The sequence below is a fragment of the Pantherophis guttatus genome, chromosome 5, assembly GCF_059756535.1.
Source record: "Pantherophis guttatus breed Tessera chromosome 5, ASM5975653v1, whole genome shotgun sequence".
Taxonomy (NCBI): Eukaryota; Metazoa; Chordata; class Lepidosauria; order Squamata; family Colubridae; genus Pantherophis; species Pantherophis guttatus.
In genome coordinates this window covers 1,865,001-1,879,266 of record NC_142067.1, presented here as the reverse complement: position 1 = coordinate 1,879,266, position 14,266 = coordinate 1,865,001, and the positions used below count along the sequence as shown (strand labels likewise).

At 47.5% G+C, this 14,266-nt stretch overlaps 1 protein-coding gene across 1 annotated transcript in view; it reads right to left on the bottom strand.

Annotated features, from left to right (window-relative positions):
- Window positions 1–229: 229 nt before the first annotated feature.
- LOC117676429 (disintegrin and metalloproteinase domain-containing protein 9-like) overlaps window positions 230–14,266 on the bottom strand; it is a 34,380-nt gene continuing 20,343 nt past the window's right edge. Inside the window, exons 14-21 of the mRNA XM_060682712.2 lie at window positions 13,064–13,256; window positions 11,518–11,623; window positions 8,600–8,783; window positions 8,303–8,380; window positions 7,300–7,411; window positions 5,480–5,573; window positions 978–1,047; window positions 230–459 (exon numbers count right to left, since the gene is read on the bottom strand). Of these exons, the coding sequence (XP_060538695.2) occupies window positions 385–459; window positions 978–1,047; window positions 5,480–5,573; window positions 7,300–7,411; window positions 8,303–8,380; window positions 8,600–8,783; window positions 11,518–11,623; window positions 13,064–13,256 (912 nt within the window). The 3' untranslated portion in view covers window positions 230–384. The remainder of the gene's footprint in view (window positions 460–977; window positions 1,048–5,479; window positions 5,574–7,299; window positions 7,412–8,302; window positions 8,381–8,599; window positions 8,784–11,517; window positions 11,624–13,063; window positions 13,257–14,266) is intronic.

Here is a 14,266-nt window from a genome sequence, read left to right as displayed (position 1 = left end):
GTTCTCCAGAACCTGTCAGAACCTGCTGGATTTCACTCATCCATCCATCCATCCATCCATCCATCCATCCATCCATCCATCTATCTATCTATCTATCTATCTATCCTCACCCAGAAATTCCACCCTTGATTTATTTTTAAACTTCTCTTGGAACTCGGGGTGATTCCCTCCAGTTTGCCTCCATCCAAGCTGGGGATGGGCATGAAAAAAAGCAATCGACTCATTAGAATGGTATCTGTGGCTATTATTTAATACATGTTTTTCTTTCTGGAATCTCGGAGCAATTCAGGGCTGAGAAAGCCCCCAGGGGAAAGCGATGTTGTCTTTCAAGGTGGAAACAGCTAGGGGAAAAAAAATTCATCCAACAAATCACATGATCCCGATTCAGATCCGGTTCGGGGTTGGATCTTTCCCTGCCGATCCTTCCGTGGACTCCTCAATCGATTCTGCCACCGATCCCTACAAACGGAGAATCTGTCACTCAAAGCAACCAGGTAGAGAAAAGTGGACAAGGGGTACTAAGAGTGCATAATTAGACTTTAATTTCACCATTCAACAAAGGGATTCAGAGGTCAGTTACAGATTTGCAAATGGTTTTGTTCCTATCTTCGGGAACTGACCAAAGACCCAGAATCTGCCCTGGACTTCAAGCCCTAGCATCCCATTACGGCCCATTGCTCTGGACCTCCTTCCGCTTAGTGACTCAAGTCATGGCAAAGATCTGCTAAATGAGCCACGGAGAAGCTTCCAGCTTTGGGGCCAGTATCTCCAAGTCTGAGGTTCTCCAGTCAGGACAATTGGAAGATTCTCCTGCTGTTCTCCCATCCCCACGTGGAGAGGTGACGGGAGTCATAGACCGATGCACCAAGGTGGGATGATACCTTCAAAACTTTGGCAGTTTTCAGAAGCCTGGGCTTTTCAAAGAAAAGGAGAAGCTTGGGGGAGATGACCCTTGACGAAGGGATGGAGATACTCACAGTGCTTTCAAAAGCAGAATCCATGGGTTCTGGAGACACTTTCTGCCTGAGAAATCCTCCATATCTAATCCTGCAAAAGAGAGAAAGGTTGGTGGGACTTCCATCTAGCAGATCATGGAAGCCAAAGTTTTTGGGTCAGCGAAGATGTTAGGCTACAGAAGTGTATTCATTGGTGGTTTCACCTCCATCTCCTGAAGGACCATTGTCATCCTTTGGTGGGGGTGGGACCTCTTGGCCGCTTGAGAGGAATTCTCACGGAGAAGTTTCCTCAAGCTTCAAGACCAGCTCCATTCCTCCACGCTCTGTTATTTATGAGGGGGTCTTCGGTGCTCTCTGAGCTTGGTTGTCTTCTTGGAGACGTTTCATGACCCAACTAAGCAACAGTGCTAGAAGAGAATGGAGTACTAGTACTGCTACAGCACCAGCGATGTTAACCGAGTTAAGCTCAGAAAGACCCCAAGGACCCAACTATTAACACCAAGATCAACACTCGACCAACAATCAAGCAGCAAACAACACCCCAGTCAAGGAACTCAGCCAACTCAGACAAATAACCAAACAGTAAAGAAAATTCTAGTCAAGGAACCAGCAAGAAGATTCTCACCAACATTGATAAGACAAATGATTGTATATAAACAAAGAGCACTCTATTTATATACAGAAATTCCTGTATATAGTCCTCCCTTCTAGCACTGATGATGTTCCCTAGTTGGGTCATGAAATGTCTGCAAGAAAACCACCAAGCTCAGAGAGCACCAAGGATCCCACAGTCCTCCTTTTCCTCCTCCTTGTCCTCTTCCTCGCAACCCCCCTCCCTCCTAGCACTGATGATGTTACATAGTTCGGTCATGAAACATCTGCAAGAAAACATCCAAGCCCAGAGGGTACCAAGGAACCAACAGTCATTTTCCTCCTCCTCCTCCTCCTCCTCCAACTCTACCCCCTTCTAGCACTGATGATATTCCCTAGTTGGGTCATGAAACGTCTGCAAGAAAATATCCAAGCTCAGAGAGCACCAAGACCCCCCATGATCAACTCCTAGCTACAAATATTCTCTTCTATTGGTCTTCTTTATGCCATCCAGATTTCCAACCCCACTTCCCAGAACCTCCAGAACCTACTGGATTTCACCCCTGCTTTAATGGAATCTGCCCATCGTAAATTTTGACAATCGTAAGACGAGGTTGATTACTTCTCCAACCTGATTGCAGCGGTCATAAAGCGAATACGATTTTGCCCCAAAACAGAAGTCAATGTGTAAAATGAGGCTGAAAATGGTTGTAAATGAGACCCAAGTATCCAACTTGCAGCAACGGGACCACAAGGGGGGACCATGTGGAGGGTGGGTCCCCATTGGAACTTTGAATCTCTCTGGTTGCAAAAACAGGTTGCGACTCACTTAACAGCCACCTTGCTTAGAAATCCTGGTCCCAATTGTCATAAGTCGACGACCTGCATTGTAGAATCCTACATGCACTGTGGAGGTGAGTTTATACCTTCTACCCTTTGGCAGGAAAGTACATGGGATGGATGGATGGATGGATGGATGGGTGGGTGGGTGGGTGGATGGAGAGATAGATGGATGGGTGGATGGAGAGATGGATGGATGGATGGATGGAGAGATGGATGGATGGGTGGATGGATGGAGAGATGGATGGATGGATGGGTGGGTGGGTGGGTGGATGGATGGGTGGGTGGAGAAATAGATGGATGAATGGAGAGATGGATGGATGGATGATGGAGAGATGGATGGATGGATGGGTGGGTGGGTGGGTGGGTGGGTGGATGGAGAGATAGATGGATGGGTGGATGGAGAGATGGATGGATGGATGGAGAGATGGATGGATGGGTGGATGGATGGAGAGATGGATGAATGGATGGATGGATGGGTGGGTGGGTGGATGGAGAAATAGATGGATGAATGAGAGATGGATGGGTGGATGGATGGATGGAGAAATAGATGGATGAATGGAGAGATGAATGGATGAATGGAGAGATGGATGGATGGAGAGATGGATGGATGGAGAGATGGATGGATGGGTGGATGGATGGAGAGATGGGTGGATGGATGGGTGGATGGACAATGTCCCATCATGTCATTGTTGATTCCTAGCAACCACATTTTCTCCATGATGTTTAGTCCCTAACTTGGTCCTTCAGATTTTCCAAGAGCAACCCCATCACAACTGTGAGTCCATCCACCTTGTTGATGGTGTTCTCTTCTCCTCCTTCCTTCCTTCCAATTTTCCTAACATTATGGACTTCTGGGTCTTCACATGGATTGATTATCTGCCATCAGGTCAGTTCTTATTGACCACACAGATTCTGTCTAGGAGGATCTGTCCACAACCTGGTCCTTCACTTCTTCCAACCCATTGCCCCTGTGACTTAATCCTTTGACCTTGATGTGGTCATTGTCTTCTCTTTCTTTCTACCCTCCCAGTATTATGGATCCCTCAAGAGGGCTGGGTCTTTGCATTGATTGATGGATTGATTATGTGTCTTCAAGTCAGTGTGGACTCTTAGGAACCATACAGATGTTCTCCAGCAGGACCTGCTCCCAACTTGGTCCTTCAGGTCTTCCAGAGGTTCCTCCTTCATCCCTGTAACTGGATCTTACCTCCATGCTACTGATTGTCGTATTTTTCACATTTGTATTGTGGATTGATTGATACATGGCATCAGGTTGGTGATGAATCTTGGTGACTATATAGACAAATTTTCTCCAGGAAGATCTATCCCCAACCTGGTCTTTCAGCTCTTCAAATGGTGCCCCCATCATAGCTGTAACTGAGACCTTCCCCTTTTTTGTTGGTCAATCTGTTCTCCTTCCTTCCAACTTTTCTAGCATTGTGGACTTCTCAAGGCAGCCGAGTCTTCACATGGATTGATTATCTGCCATCAGGTCAGTTCTTATTGACCACAAATTTTCTCCATGATGATCTATCTTCAACCTGGTCCTTCAGGTCTTCCCTCACCAGTGGTATTGGAACCATCCATGTTCTGTTGGTCCTCCACTTCTTCTCTTCCTTCCAACTTTCCTAGACTTATGGACTTCTCAAGACGGTTGGGTCTTGATATCCTGTGTCCAAAGTAAGATAAATTGAACCTGGTCATTCATGCCTTGAGAGTGGTGCAATGGCCTAAAGGTGGAGCTCTCGCCTCACAATCAGTAGGCTGTGAGTTCAATCCTAGGTAAGGCAGATATTTCTCTCTCTGGGCACAATGAGAATATATCTGCTGAACAAAACTCCACATTGGTAACAGGAAAGGCAACTGGCCAGTAAAAACAGTGCTAGCTCCATTCAGTTGCCTGGACTCCATCCCACAAGGGATTATGGGATTGTTAAATGATGATGATGATGACTCATGCCTTGAGTGAGACTTCTGGATTGATTTCATCCATAATTCATTGATTTTCTTGGCTGTCCATGGTCTTCTCATGAGTCTTCTCCAACCCCAAAGACCAAAACCCTCCATCTTCTTCCTCTTCTGCTTCTTCAGAGTGTCCCAGAGAAGACTGCACAGAATAGCTTGTCTTCTTCTGATCTTTGATGGCATAGACACCTTCGGATATCTGAGCATCTTCTCCAAGCATCTTCTTCAGGTCCTCGTCGGTAGCCAGCTTCTGCCCGTCTCTTCACTCTTCAGTTCTAACCCTGGTTGTCTACCACCTAAAACGGAAAGCCCATTTGTGTTTGGTTCTTTGCCTACCCTTCGATCAGCAGTTTGTGGGGTGGGACCATGTTCCTCCAGTCCTTCTGAAATGGATGAGGCAAGAAGAGATGCTCAGGCCTCCAAGTTGTGGCGCTTTGGAGACGGAAGAGAGAAAGAATTGGGAAAAACCCATTTTGTTCTCATCCTGCTTCTTAGCAAAACCGCCACAATAACTTCCCCTTCTTCTCAAGTCTGACCTCTTGAGACAAGGGGGAACGTCTTGGGCCAGGATGGTCCTTCTTTTGACCTTGGCTCCCTTAGCAATTACTGTCAAAACCTCTTTTATTTACACGACTATGAATTACGTTCATTCACAGTCAGCAAGGTTGGTCCAAACAGTTTTGCAAAGGAATCTTTCTCAACGCACCTTATCTCGTTTGGCAAAGCTGCCACGTAACTTGTTTCCAACTGCAGTACAAGGCCAAACTTGGCACAGAGTCTCCCAGAGTCACGGAATGAACAAATTGTTTCCTGCAAAAGCCCACTCCCCGTTCGCCCCTCTTTTATTTCCTATGGGAAAGGCCAATCGCCTGCAAGGTGTGGCTTTACTCCTGAGTTGACCCTGCTTCTGAATTATTCTTGTCTTCTGGCAGCTCTGGGAACGGGCTCCAGCCTTTCCTCTGCCTCACTGCTGTTTAGCTCCCTCTCTGCTTCCGACGCAGAGCCCTCGTCCGAGCTTTCCTCCACCCCCCAGGACTGGCCCAAGTCCCTCCCCAACCTCCTCACTGTCCGACTCTGCTGCCAGCTCCACCGGCCACCAGCGGGACACAACAGGTCCTACTTACCACACTGGTAGGAACTTCTTCAGCATCGCGGTGAGGGCCAGGAGAAGCAAAGCCACCCCGATAATCGAACCGAGCATTAAGGTTTTCCTTGATTCTGGAAGAGAGCAACAAAACAGGTTGATCTTCTCACCTCTAAGGTGACCCTCAGGACCAAGTGACAGGTAGAAGCTCCAGCAGAAGAAGGCTCCAGAGTTGGCCTCCTGGGTCAATTCCATGCTAGCCTCCTCTGGAGCTCAGACCACCCCAACGATGCCCTTGAAGTGATGTCCCGGTGCCTGGAGGCCGTACGGATCTGGATGGGGAGAAACAGGCTCAGGCTCAACCCATCCAAGACCGAGTGGCTGTGGTTTCCGACGTCCCGATATAGTCAGTTGGTGCCATCGCTGACTATTGGGGGCGAAGCATTGGCCCCCACGGAAAGGGCTCGCAACTTGGGCATCCTCCTGGATTCACGGCTGTCTTTAGAAGAGCACTTGACGGCCGTGACCGGGAGGATTTTTCATCAGGTTCGCCTGATCCGCCAGTTGCGTCCCTTTCTGGATCGGGACTCGTTACACACGGTCACTCATGCCCTCGTCACCTCCCGCCTGGACTATTGTAACGCTCTCTACATGGGGCTCCCCTTGAGGAGCACCCGGAGGCTCCAACTGGCGCAGAGTGCGGCCGCGCGGGTGGTGATGGGAGCAACGTGGCGCTCCTATGTGGCTCCCCTCCTGCGCGAGCTGCACTGGCTCCCGGTGGTCTTCCGGGTGCACTTCAAGGTTTTGGTTATCACCTTCAGAGTGCTCCATGGCTCAGGACCTGGTTATTTACAGGACCACCTGCTACCACCAATAGCCTCCCACCGACAATGTCGACTGGCGGCCCCCAGGGGGAGTCTTCTCTGTGGGGGCACCTACTATCTGGAACGAGCTCCCCCCGGAGATACGGAGGATTCCGGATCTGCGTACCTTCCGTCGCGCGCTGAAGACGTTCCTATTTCATCAAGCTGGCCTGACCTAAATTTTCCTCTTTTAAACGGGAATTTTAAATTCGGTTTTAAATTATTGGGCTTTTAAAATGGTTCAGCCAAATTTATTTAATCGGTTTTATCTCTGTTTTAAATTTTGTATCTATATGTTTTATTTTATGGCTGTTCACCGCCCTGAGTCCTTCGGGAGTAGGGCGGTATACAAATTTAATTAATTAAATAAATAAATAAATTTTGGATTTGAACTCCCCAAATTCTCAGCATCAGCCATTACAGATATTCCTCATTTGTTTAGTGACCGTTCAAAGTTACAGCAGCACTGGGAAAAAAAGGGACTTTTGTCCCTTTTTCAGACTTACGACTGTTGCAGCACCCCTGCGGTTATGTGATCAAAATTTGGACATTTGGCCACGGACTCACATTTATGATGGTCGTAGCGTCTCGGGGGGGGCACGTGATCCCCTTTTGCGACCTTCTGACGAGCAAGGTCAGTGTGGAAAGCCGGATTCACTTAACAACCAGGGGACTAACTTAACCATTGCAGTGATTCACTTAACAACTTTGGCAAGGAAGGTCGTCCAACGGGGCAGAATTAATGTCAGTCCTGGAAATCTTCAGGGCTGCCACAGCAAGGCCGACTGTCACTGTGGGAACGTGAGGGAGGGACACATAAGTCTCACTTAGCAACATAAATTTTGGGCTCAACTGTGATCGTAAGTCGAGGACGACCTGTAACGTGTTCGAATCCACAAGCTTTCAGAAGCCCAACCTTGAGATGATGGTGGGGAAGCCAAGGAGGAGAAAAAGGACCAAAACCATAACAAGGCCTGGGGATTCTGGGGTTACTTACTCACGCGCTCAGGAGCAGGGCCACTGTCGATGCTTCCTCCGAACCCCCGGCCGCTGCAGTGAGGAGGGGCCCATCCGTAGCTGCAGTGACAATTCTTTTTGCTGTTGCAGACCTGGAATGCATCGAGTTCATGAGCAGCCAAGAACTGTGTTCCCTTTTCTTGGACAAGAATAATCGGATTGTGGAGCCCTCGGTGCTCTCTGATTTGGTGGTTTTCTTGCAGAGGTTTCAGGACCCAACTAGGGACCATCTAGAAGGGAAGAGGGTTTGCAGAGAGGAAGAGGAGGACAACTGTGGGGTCCTTGGTGCTCTCTGAGCTTGGTGGTTTTCTTGCAGACATCTCATGACCCAACTGGGTAACACCATCAGTGCTAGAAGTGGATAGGGTTTGTGGACGAGGAGGAGAAGGAAGAGGAGGAGGAGGACTACAGGATCCTTGGTGCTCTCTGTCGAAGCGTGAATCAGCCTTGTTCCCCCCCTGGGGAAACTGTAATTAATTATGGTGAATGGATCTTGTTTTCCATGCTGTATACTTTCAAAGAAAGAAAACCCGAAGTATATATTCTAAGAAACATTTTATTATAAAAACAAACAAAACTAGATAACTACATCTTTACCGGACAAAGGGAAAAGATCAGGAAGGTAGAAAAGAAAGAATGTAGACATGCGCAGTAGCTCAGTGTCTCACAAGACCAGTCTTATCTCAGTTGCTACAGATAAATAAAGTTCTCTGGCAAGCTACCGTAAGTCTTAGGATGGAAGCTCAGCTGGCAAATAAATAACGCAGTGACACTCTCTATGCTTGGCTGCTTTTGGGAGACGTTTCGTTATCCAAGCAGGTAACATCATCAGTGCTGTAGTAATCCTGTACCTCCCTTCCTTTCTTGCCCTGATGAAGTTGCCTAGTTGGGTCACGAAAGGGGAGGTGAGCTAAAACTTCCCCCCTCCCCAAACTTTCTGGTCCCCCGATCTGTTCTTGGAAGGTCAGCTCCTTGTTACTTACCCCTTGGTTGTTACACTTGGAAAAATCACAGTCGTAGTTCAAAACTGTCTTGTCGACACATGACCAATTTATGCAGACCTAGAAAAAAAAGAAACAATGGACGGCTGAGGAATTCTGGGGGTTGAAGTCCACCAGTCTTAAAATGGCCAGGGTAGATTGGAGTGACCCCTGGGATAGGACACGCAGGGACACTGGAGTGCCAGCCACTCTCTCCTCTCCTGGCAAAGACCAACTCCATTCCGGGCTCTCCCTCCGTGCTGTGTCCCCCTGCCCTCTTCCCACCCGGTCCCCTCTGACCTTGCTGGGGCCACAGGAAGTCCCATCTTTCGCCGTTCCGTCATCCTTCCCGTGGCCCTGCTGGTGAGAGATGACACTCCAGCACAGAACGTCATCGATAGGTGTCTGAAGGATGGAGAAACCCAGAGGAATTCTGGGAACTTTATGGACGTTAGTGCACTGGAGCCTCCCGCAAGACACGTCTCTGAGAAGACAGAAAAGGAAGGCAAAAGAGCCCGGATTGGCTTCTGGTGGCTTTTAGGAGCAGCAAAAGTCCTGCCTCCGTAGTTGATTTTCAGGTTGGAAAGAAAGGGACCAGAGCAGGGGTGAAATCCAGCAGGTTCTGAAGAACTGGTAGCGGAAATTTTCAGTAGTTCGGAGAACCGGTAAATACCACCTCTGACTGGCCCCAGAGTGGGGTGGGAACGGAGATTTTGCAATATCCTTCCCCCAGGAGTGGGGAGGGAATGGGGATTTTGCAGTATCCTTCCCCTGCCACGCCCACCAAGCCACACCCACTAAGTGACATCACACCTACCAAGCCACGCCCACAGAACCGGTAGTAAAAAAAAATTGGATTTCAACACTGAACCAGAGGTCCTTCTGCAATTTCAAGGAGCCTAAAAAGAAAGTTCTCCCATCTCTAGCCAGAAATACGGAGGAGGGAGAGTACAGGAGATGGAGCTGATTTAGCAGCTGGAGAACTTAAATCTGTACTTTTCAATTTTGGCAGCTTTTAAGATAGGTGGACTTTGATTCGCACAATTCCCCAGGTAGCATGGGCGGACTTCAGCTCCCACAGTTCCCCAGCCACCATGGGTAGACTTCAACTCCCAGAATTCTCCAGCCAGCATTAGTGGACTTCATCTCCCAGAATTCCCCAGGCAGCATAACTGGACTTCAACTCCCACAATTCCCCAGCCACCATGGGTGGACTTCAACTTTTATAATTCCCCAGCCAGCATAGTTGGACTTCAGCTCCCACAATTCCCCAGCCAGCATAGGTGGACTTCACCTCCCAGAATTCCCCAACCAGCATGAATTGAATTCTGGGAGTTGAAGTCCACCCATTATAAAGTTGTCATGATTGAAAAAAGAATGCGGATTTAGGAGTTGTCAACAAAGAACACTCTTTTTATATTCTTATTTATGTATTTATTTATCTATCTATCTATCTATCTATCTATCTATCTATCTATCTATCTATCTATCTATCTATCTATTTTATTTAAAAAGTTTTAACAGTCATTACAACAATTTTCCTCCCTCCCACCCCCCCATCCCCCCTCTCCCTCCAACCCCCATCCCCCCCGACACTCACCCCCCGGACTTCCCAGAGCAAAAACAGGGTATAGCATAACAAACATAAGCTAAAATAAGCTAACTTTCTGTGGTCTCCAAACTCCCCCTTGCTCTTTAACTCCCCTTTCAACTAACTAAACATATTCAAAAAGGAAATATAGATTTCATTCATAAGCTATCTGAAATTTTTTAGTCCGATATTTGTTTTGAATATAGTCCATTACAATATATATCTTTCATTTGAGTGGTCCTTCAAATACACTGAAATTTTAGCCATCTCTGGTAAATTCACTACTTTTAATTCTTTTTTAAATGTAAGAGGAGACAGCCTACCTTCCTACTTTTCATTTTTCTAAATTTCAAGTATGGGAGAACTTAAAGAGAAACTCCTAGGGGAAAAAAAAAAGTCTTAAAGGAGAAAGGCCTTCCCAAAATGTTGTAAAGTCAGGCTATAGAATAGTGGACAAGGGGTACTAAGAGAGCATAATTAGACTTTAGTTTCAGAATTCAGTGTCAGAGTGGGGTACAAATTTACAGATGGTTCCTATCTCTGGATCCGCCCTATGATCCAGACTGACTGGGGAATCCTGGGAGTTGAAGTTCCACCCATCTTAAAGTTGCCATGGTTGAAAACACCTTCCTGAATCCATCTGTTTTACCAAGGTAGTTCTTATGGTTATAGAAGAAACAGTTTAAAGCAGGGGTCTCCAACCTTGGCAATTTTAAGCCTGACGGACTTCAACTCCCAGAAGCAGCCATGAGTTGGTGGCCAAGGTGTTTGACGGAGGTGTGGTGGATGACGAGGTGAGAAAAGCAGTAGGATGCGAGCGTGGAAAGAAACGAGGGGGTTGGACTAGATGACCTCCAGGGTACCTTCCAACTCTTCTGTCATTCTGAATGAAGGAGAGAACGAAGGCTTAATTCAGATAGTCCTCTACTTACGACCACAACTGAGGTCAAAAATTCCATCGCTAAGGAAGATTAATAGGGGATCGTGCCTGGTTTTACAACCCTCCCTTTCCTTTTGCCGCCGTCGTTAAGCAAATCCATGCAGCTGTTAAGTGAATCATGTGGTCATTAAGCGAATCCAGCTTCCCCCATTGACTTGGCTTGTCAGAAGCTGGCTGTGGAATTCTGGGAGTTGAAGTCCGCCAGGCTTAAAGTGGCCCAGGTTGGAGACCCCTGACTTAGATGACCCTTCTGGCCTCTTCCAACTCTATCATTCATGGCTGGCTGGGGAATTCTGGGAGTTGAAGTCCGCCAGGCCAAGGTTGGAGAGCCCAGCTTTAAAGTGCATTTGGGCTGAACTGGGAGATTAGAATGAGATCAGCTCATCAAGTCCCAAAGCACCATCAGAATAACAGAACCACAGAGTTGGGACCTTGGAGGTCTTCTAGTCCAACCCCCTGCACAAGCAAGGAATCTTGTACCATTTCAGACAAATGGCCGTCCAGTCTCTCCTTGAAAACCTCCAGTGTTGGAGCACCCACGAATTCTGGAGGCAACTTCTGTCCCCCTGGTTAATTCTTCTAACCATCAAACCCTCTTTCGCCCTTCTGACGTGCCTTTCATGCAAGCAAGGAAATGCTAGCTGGGATAACTATCTCTTTCCCCCAGGAGTCAATGAATGATCTTACTTTTCTGGGCATTTTTTGTATCCGGATTTATCCGTGCCGCAATTACCGGTTCGGTCTCCTTGCAAATTCACTTCCTTGTAGCAACTGAGTGGAGCAGGTTTGGCAGCTAAAGTTTGGGAGGTTGGGAAGGGGTGAGAGAGAAAACGAGAGAGGTCAAAAGCCAAGAGCAAGATGGAGATGGCCCAGGGATGAAATCCAGCAGGTTCTGTAGAACCGGTAGCGGAAATTGTGAGTAGTTCGGCGAACCGGTAAATGCCACCTCTGGCTGGCCCCAGAGTGGGGTGGGAATGGGGATTTTGCAGTATCCTTCCCTTGCCATGCCCACCAAGCCACACCCACCAAGCCACACCATACCCACCAAGCCACGCCCACAGAACCGGTAGTAAAAAAAAAATTGGATTTCACCACTGAGATGGACCCAGCATTTAGGCAAAGATTCACTGAAGGTTATTAGTCAAAAATAAATTTCTGCTCATTTGTAATCTTTATATAGATGATATAGATTTATTTATTTATTTATTTATCTTTAAGGATTTATCTATAAGCATTCTACACCTATAATATATCCATAATTTAAATATATCTATAAATACAGTATGTAGATTTAACACCGTTTTATAGATTTAAATACATAGAAATATATTTATATTTCTGGCTTAGAAACCAGAAGATGGTGAGTTCTAGTCCTGCGTAAGGCATCAAAGCCAGCTGGGTGACTTTGAGCCAATCACCAGGAGGCAGTGAGTTCTAATCCCGCCTTAGATATGAAAGCCAATCGGGTGACTTTGAGCCAACCACCAGGAGATGGGGAGTTCTAGTCCCGCCTTAGATATGAAAGCCAGTTGGGTGACTTTGAGCCAACCACCAGGAGATGGGGAGTTCTAGTTCTGCCTTAGATATGAAAGCCAATCGGGTGACTTTGAGCCAACCACCAGGAGATGGGGAGTTCTAGTCCCGCCTTAGATATGAAAGCCAGTTGGGTGACTTTGAGCCAACCACCAGGAGAGGGGAGTTCTAGTCCCGCCTTAGATATGAAAGCCAATCGGGTGACTTTGAGCCAACCACCAGGAGATGGGGAGTTCTAGTCCCGCCTTAGATATGAAAGCCAGTTGGGTGACTTTGAGCCAACCACCAGGAGATGGGGAGTTCTAGTTCTGCCTTAGATATGAAAGCCAATCGGGTGACTTTGAGCCAACCACCAGGAGATGTGGAGTTCTAGTCCTGCCTTAGATATGAAAGCCAATCGGGTGACTTTGAGCCAACCACCAGGAGTCGGTGAGTTCTAGTCCCGCCTTAGATATGAAAGCCAGCTGGGTGACTTTGGGCCAATCACCAGGAGATGGGGAGTTCTAGTCCCACTTTAGGCATAAAAGCCAGCTGGGCAATCTTGGAGGATGAAAACAAGCCTTGAATGCCTCCAAGCCAGGGGTGGGCTGGCACTGCCCACATGAATGCCAAACAGATTTAGCAACCTTGGGGGGTCTGGAACCCCCTCCCCATCGACTGCATCTACATTTTGCTCTTCCGTCAAGAAGACCCTCCTTGCCTTTGCCGAAGAACGTCTGGCAGTGCCGGTGGATGTCCAGGCAGGCCCCCGAATAGCAGGTGCTGTCGATGCCACAGGGCATCCCGTTTTGCTTGAAGACATCCGGGGGGCAGCTTTCCGAGGTCCCCAAACAATATTCGTCCAGATCGCAGTCGGAGACGGCTTCCCTGCACACCGTCCCTTCCTTCAGCAACTACGGCAAAGAGAGACCCAGAGCTCAAACAAGGCTCGTGCCAGGCTCCCAGGTGGTGGGAATTTAATAACAGAGTTGGAAGGGACCTTGTAGGTCATCTAGTCCAACCCCCCACCCAAGCAGGAGACCCTACACCATTTTTGACCAATGGCAGCCCAGTCTCTTCTCAAAAGCTTCCAGGGATGAAGCTCCCACAACTTCTGAAGGGCCTGGTGGCTCAGCAGACTAAAAGCACTGTGATTAACACCAGCTGTCTGCAATTACTGTAAGTTCGAATCTTACCAGGCTCAAGGTCGACTCAGCCTTCCATCCTTTCAAAGGTAGGTAAATTGAGGACCCGGTTTGTGGGGGCAATAAGCTGACTATTTATACAAATATACAAAAGGATGAAGGCTATTGCTTAACGCACTGTAAGCCACCCTGAGTCTCCGGAGAAGGGCGGCATATAAATCAAATTAAAAAAAAAAAAAGAAACTTCTGTTCCACGGGTTGATTGTTCTCACTGTCAGAACATTTCTCCTTATTTGGAGGACATTTGCACAAAAATGGAGAGAATATCTTCATTCCCACAATGGACGAATGGTTGCAAAAGCTGATGGACTTAGCAGAGATGGCTAAATCGGCCGCTTTAATTAAAAAAAAAAGAAGAAGAAAAGAACGCAACTCACTTTGTTTCCACTTGGAAACCACTTCTGGACTTAGTGCTTGAGGTGGAGGGAAAAAACGAAACGTTGATTTTGGATTTTAGGAAGGTTTGTTGCTATAAAAATGGCTAGTATACCGGTAATCCTCAACTTACAAGACCGACATTTCCGTTGCTAAGCAAGACAGCGGTTAAGTGAGTTTTGCCCCATTTTACGACCTTTCTGTCCACTGTTGTTAAGTGAATCGCTGCACTTCATTTGAATTTGGTTTCCCCCTTGATTTGGCTTGTCAGGGAAGTCGCCAAAGGGGATTGCGGGACTCCGGGACACTGCAACGTCACAGACCCAGTTGCCAAGGGTCTGAAG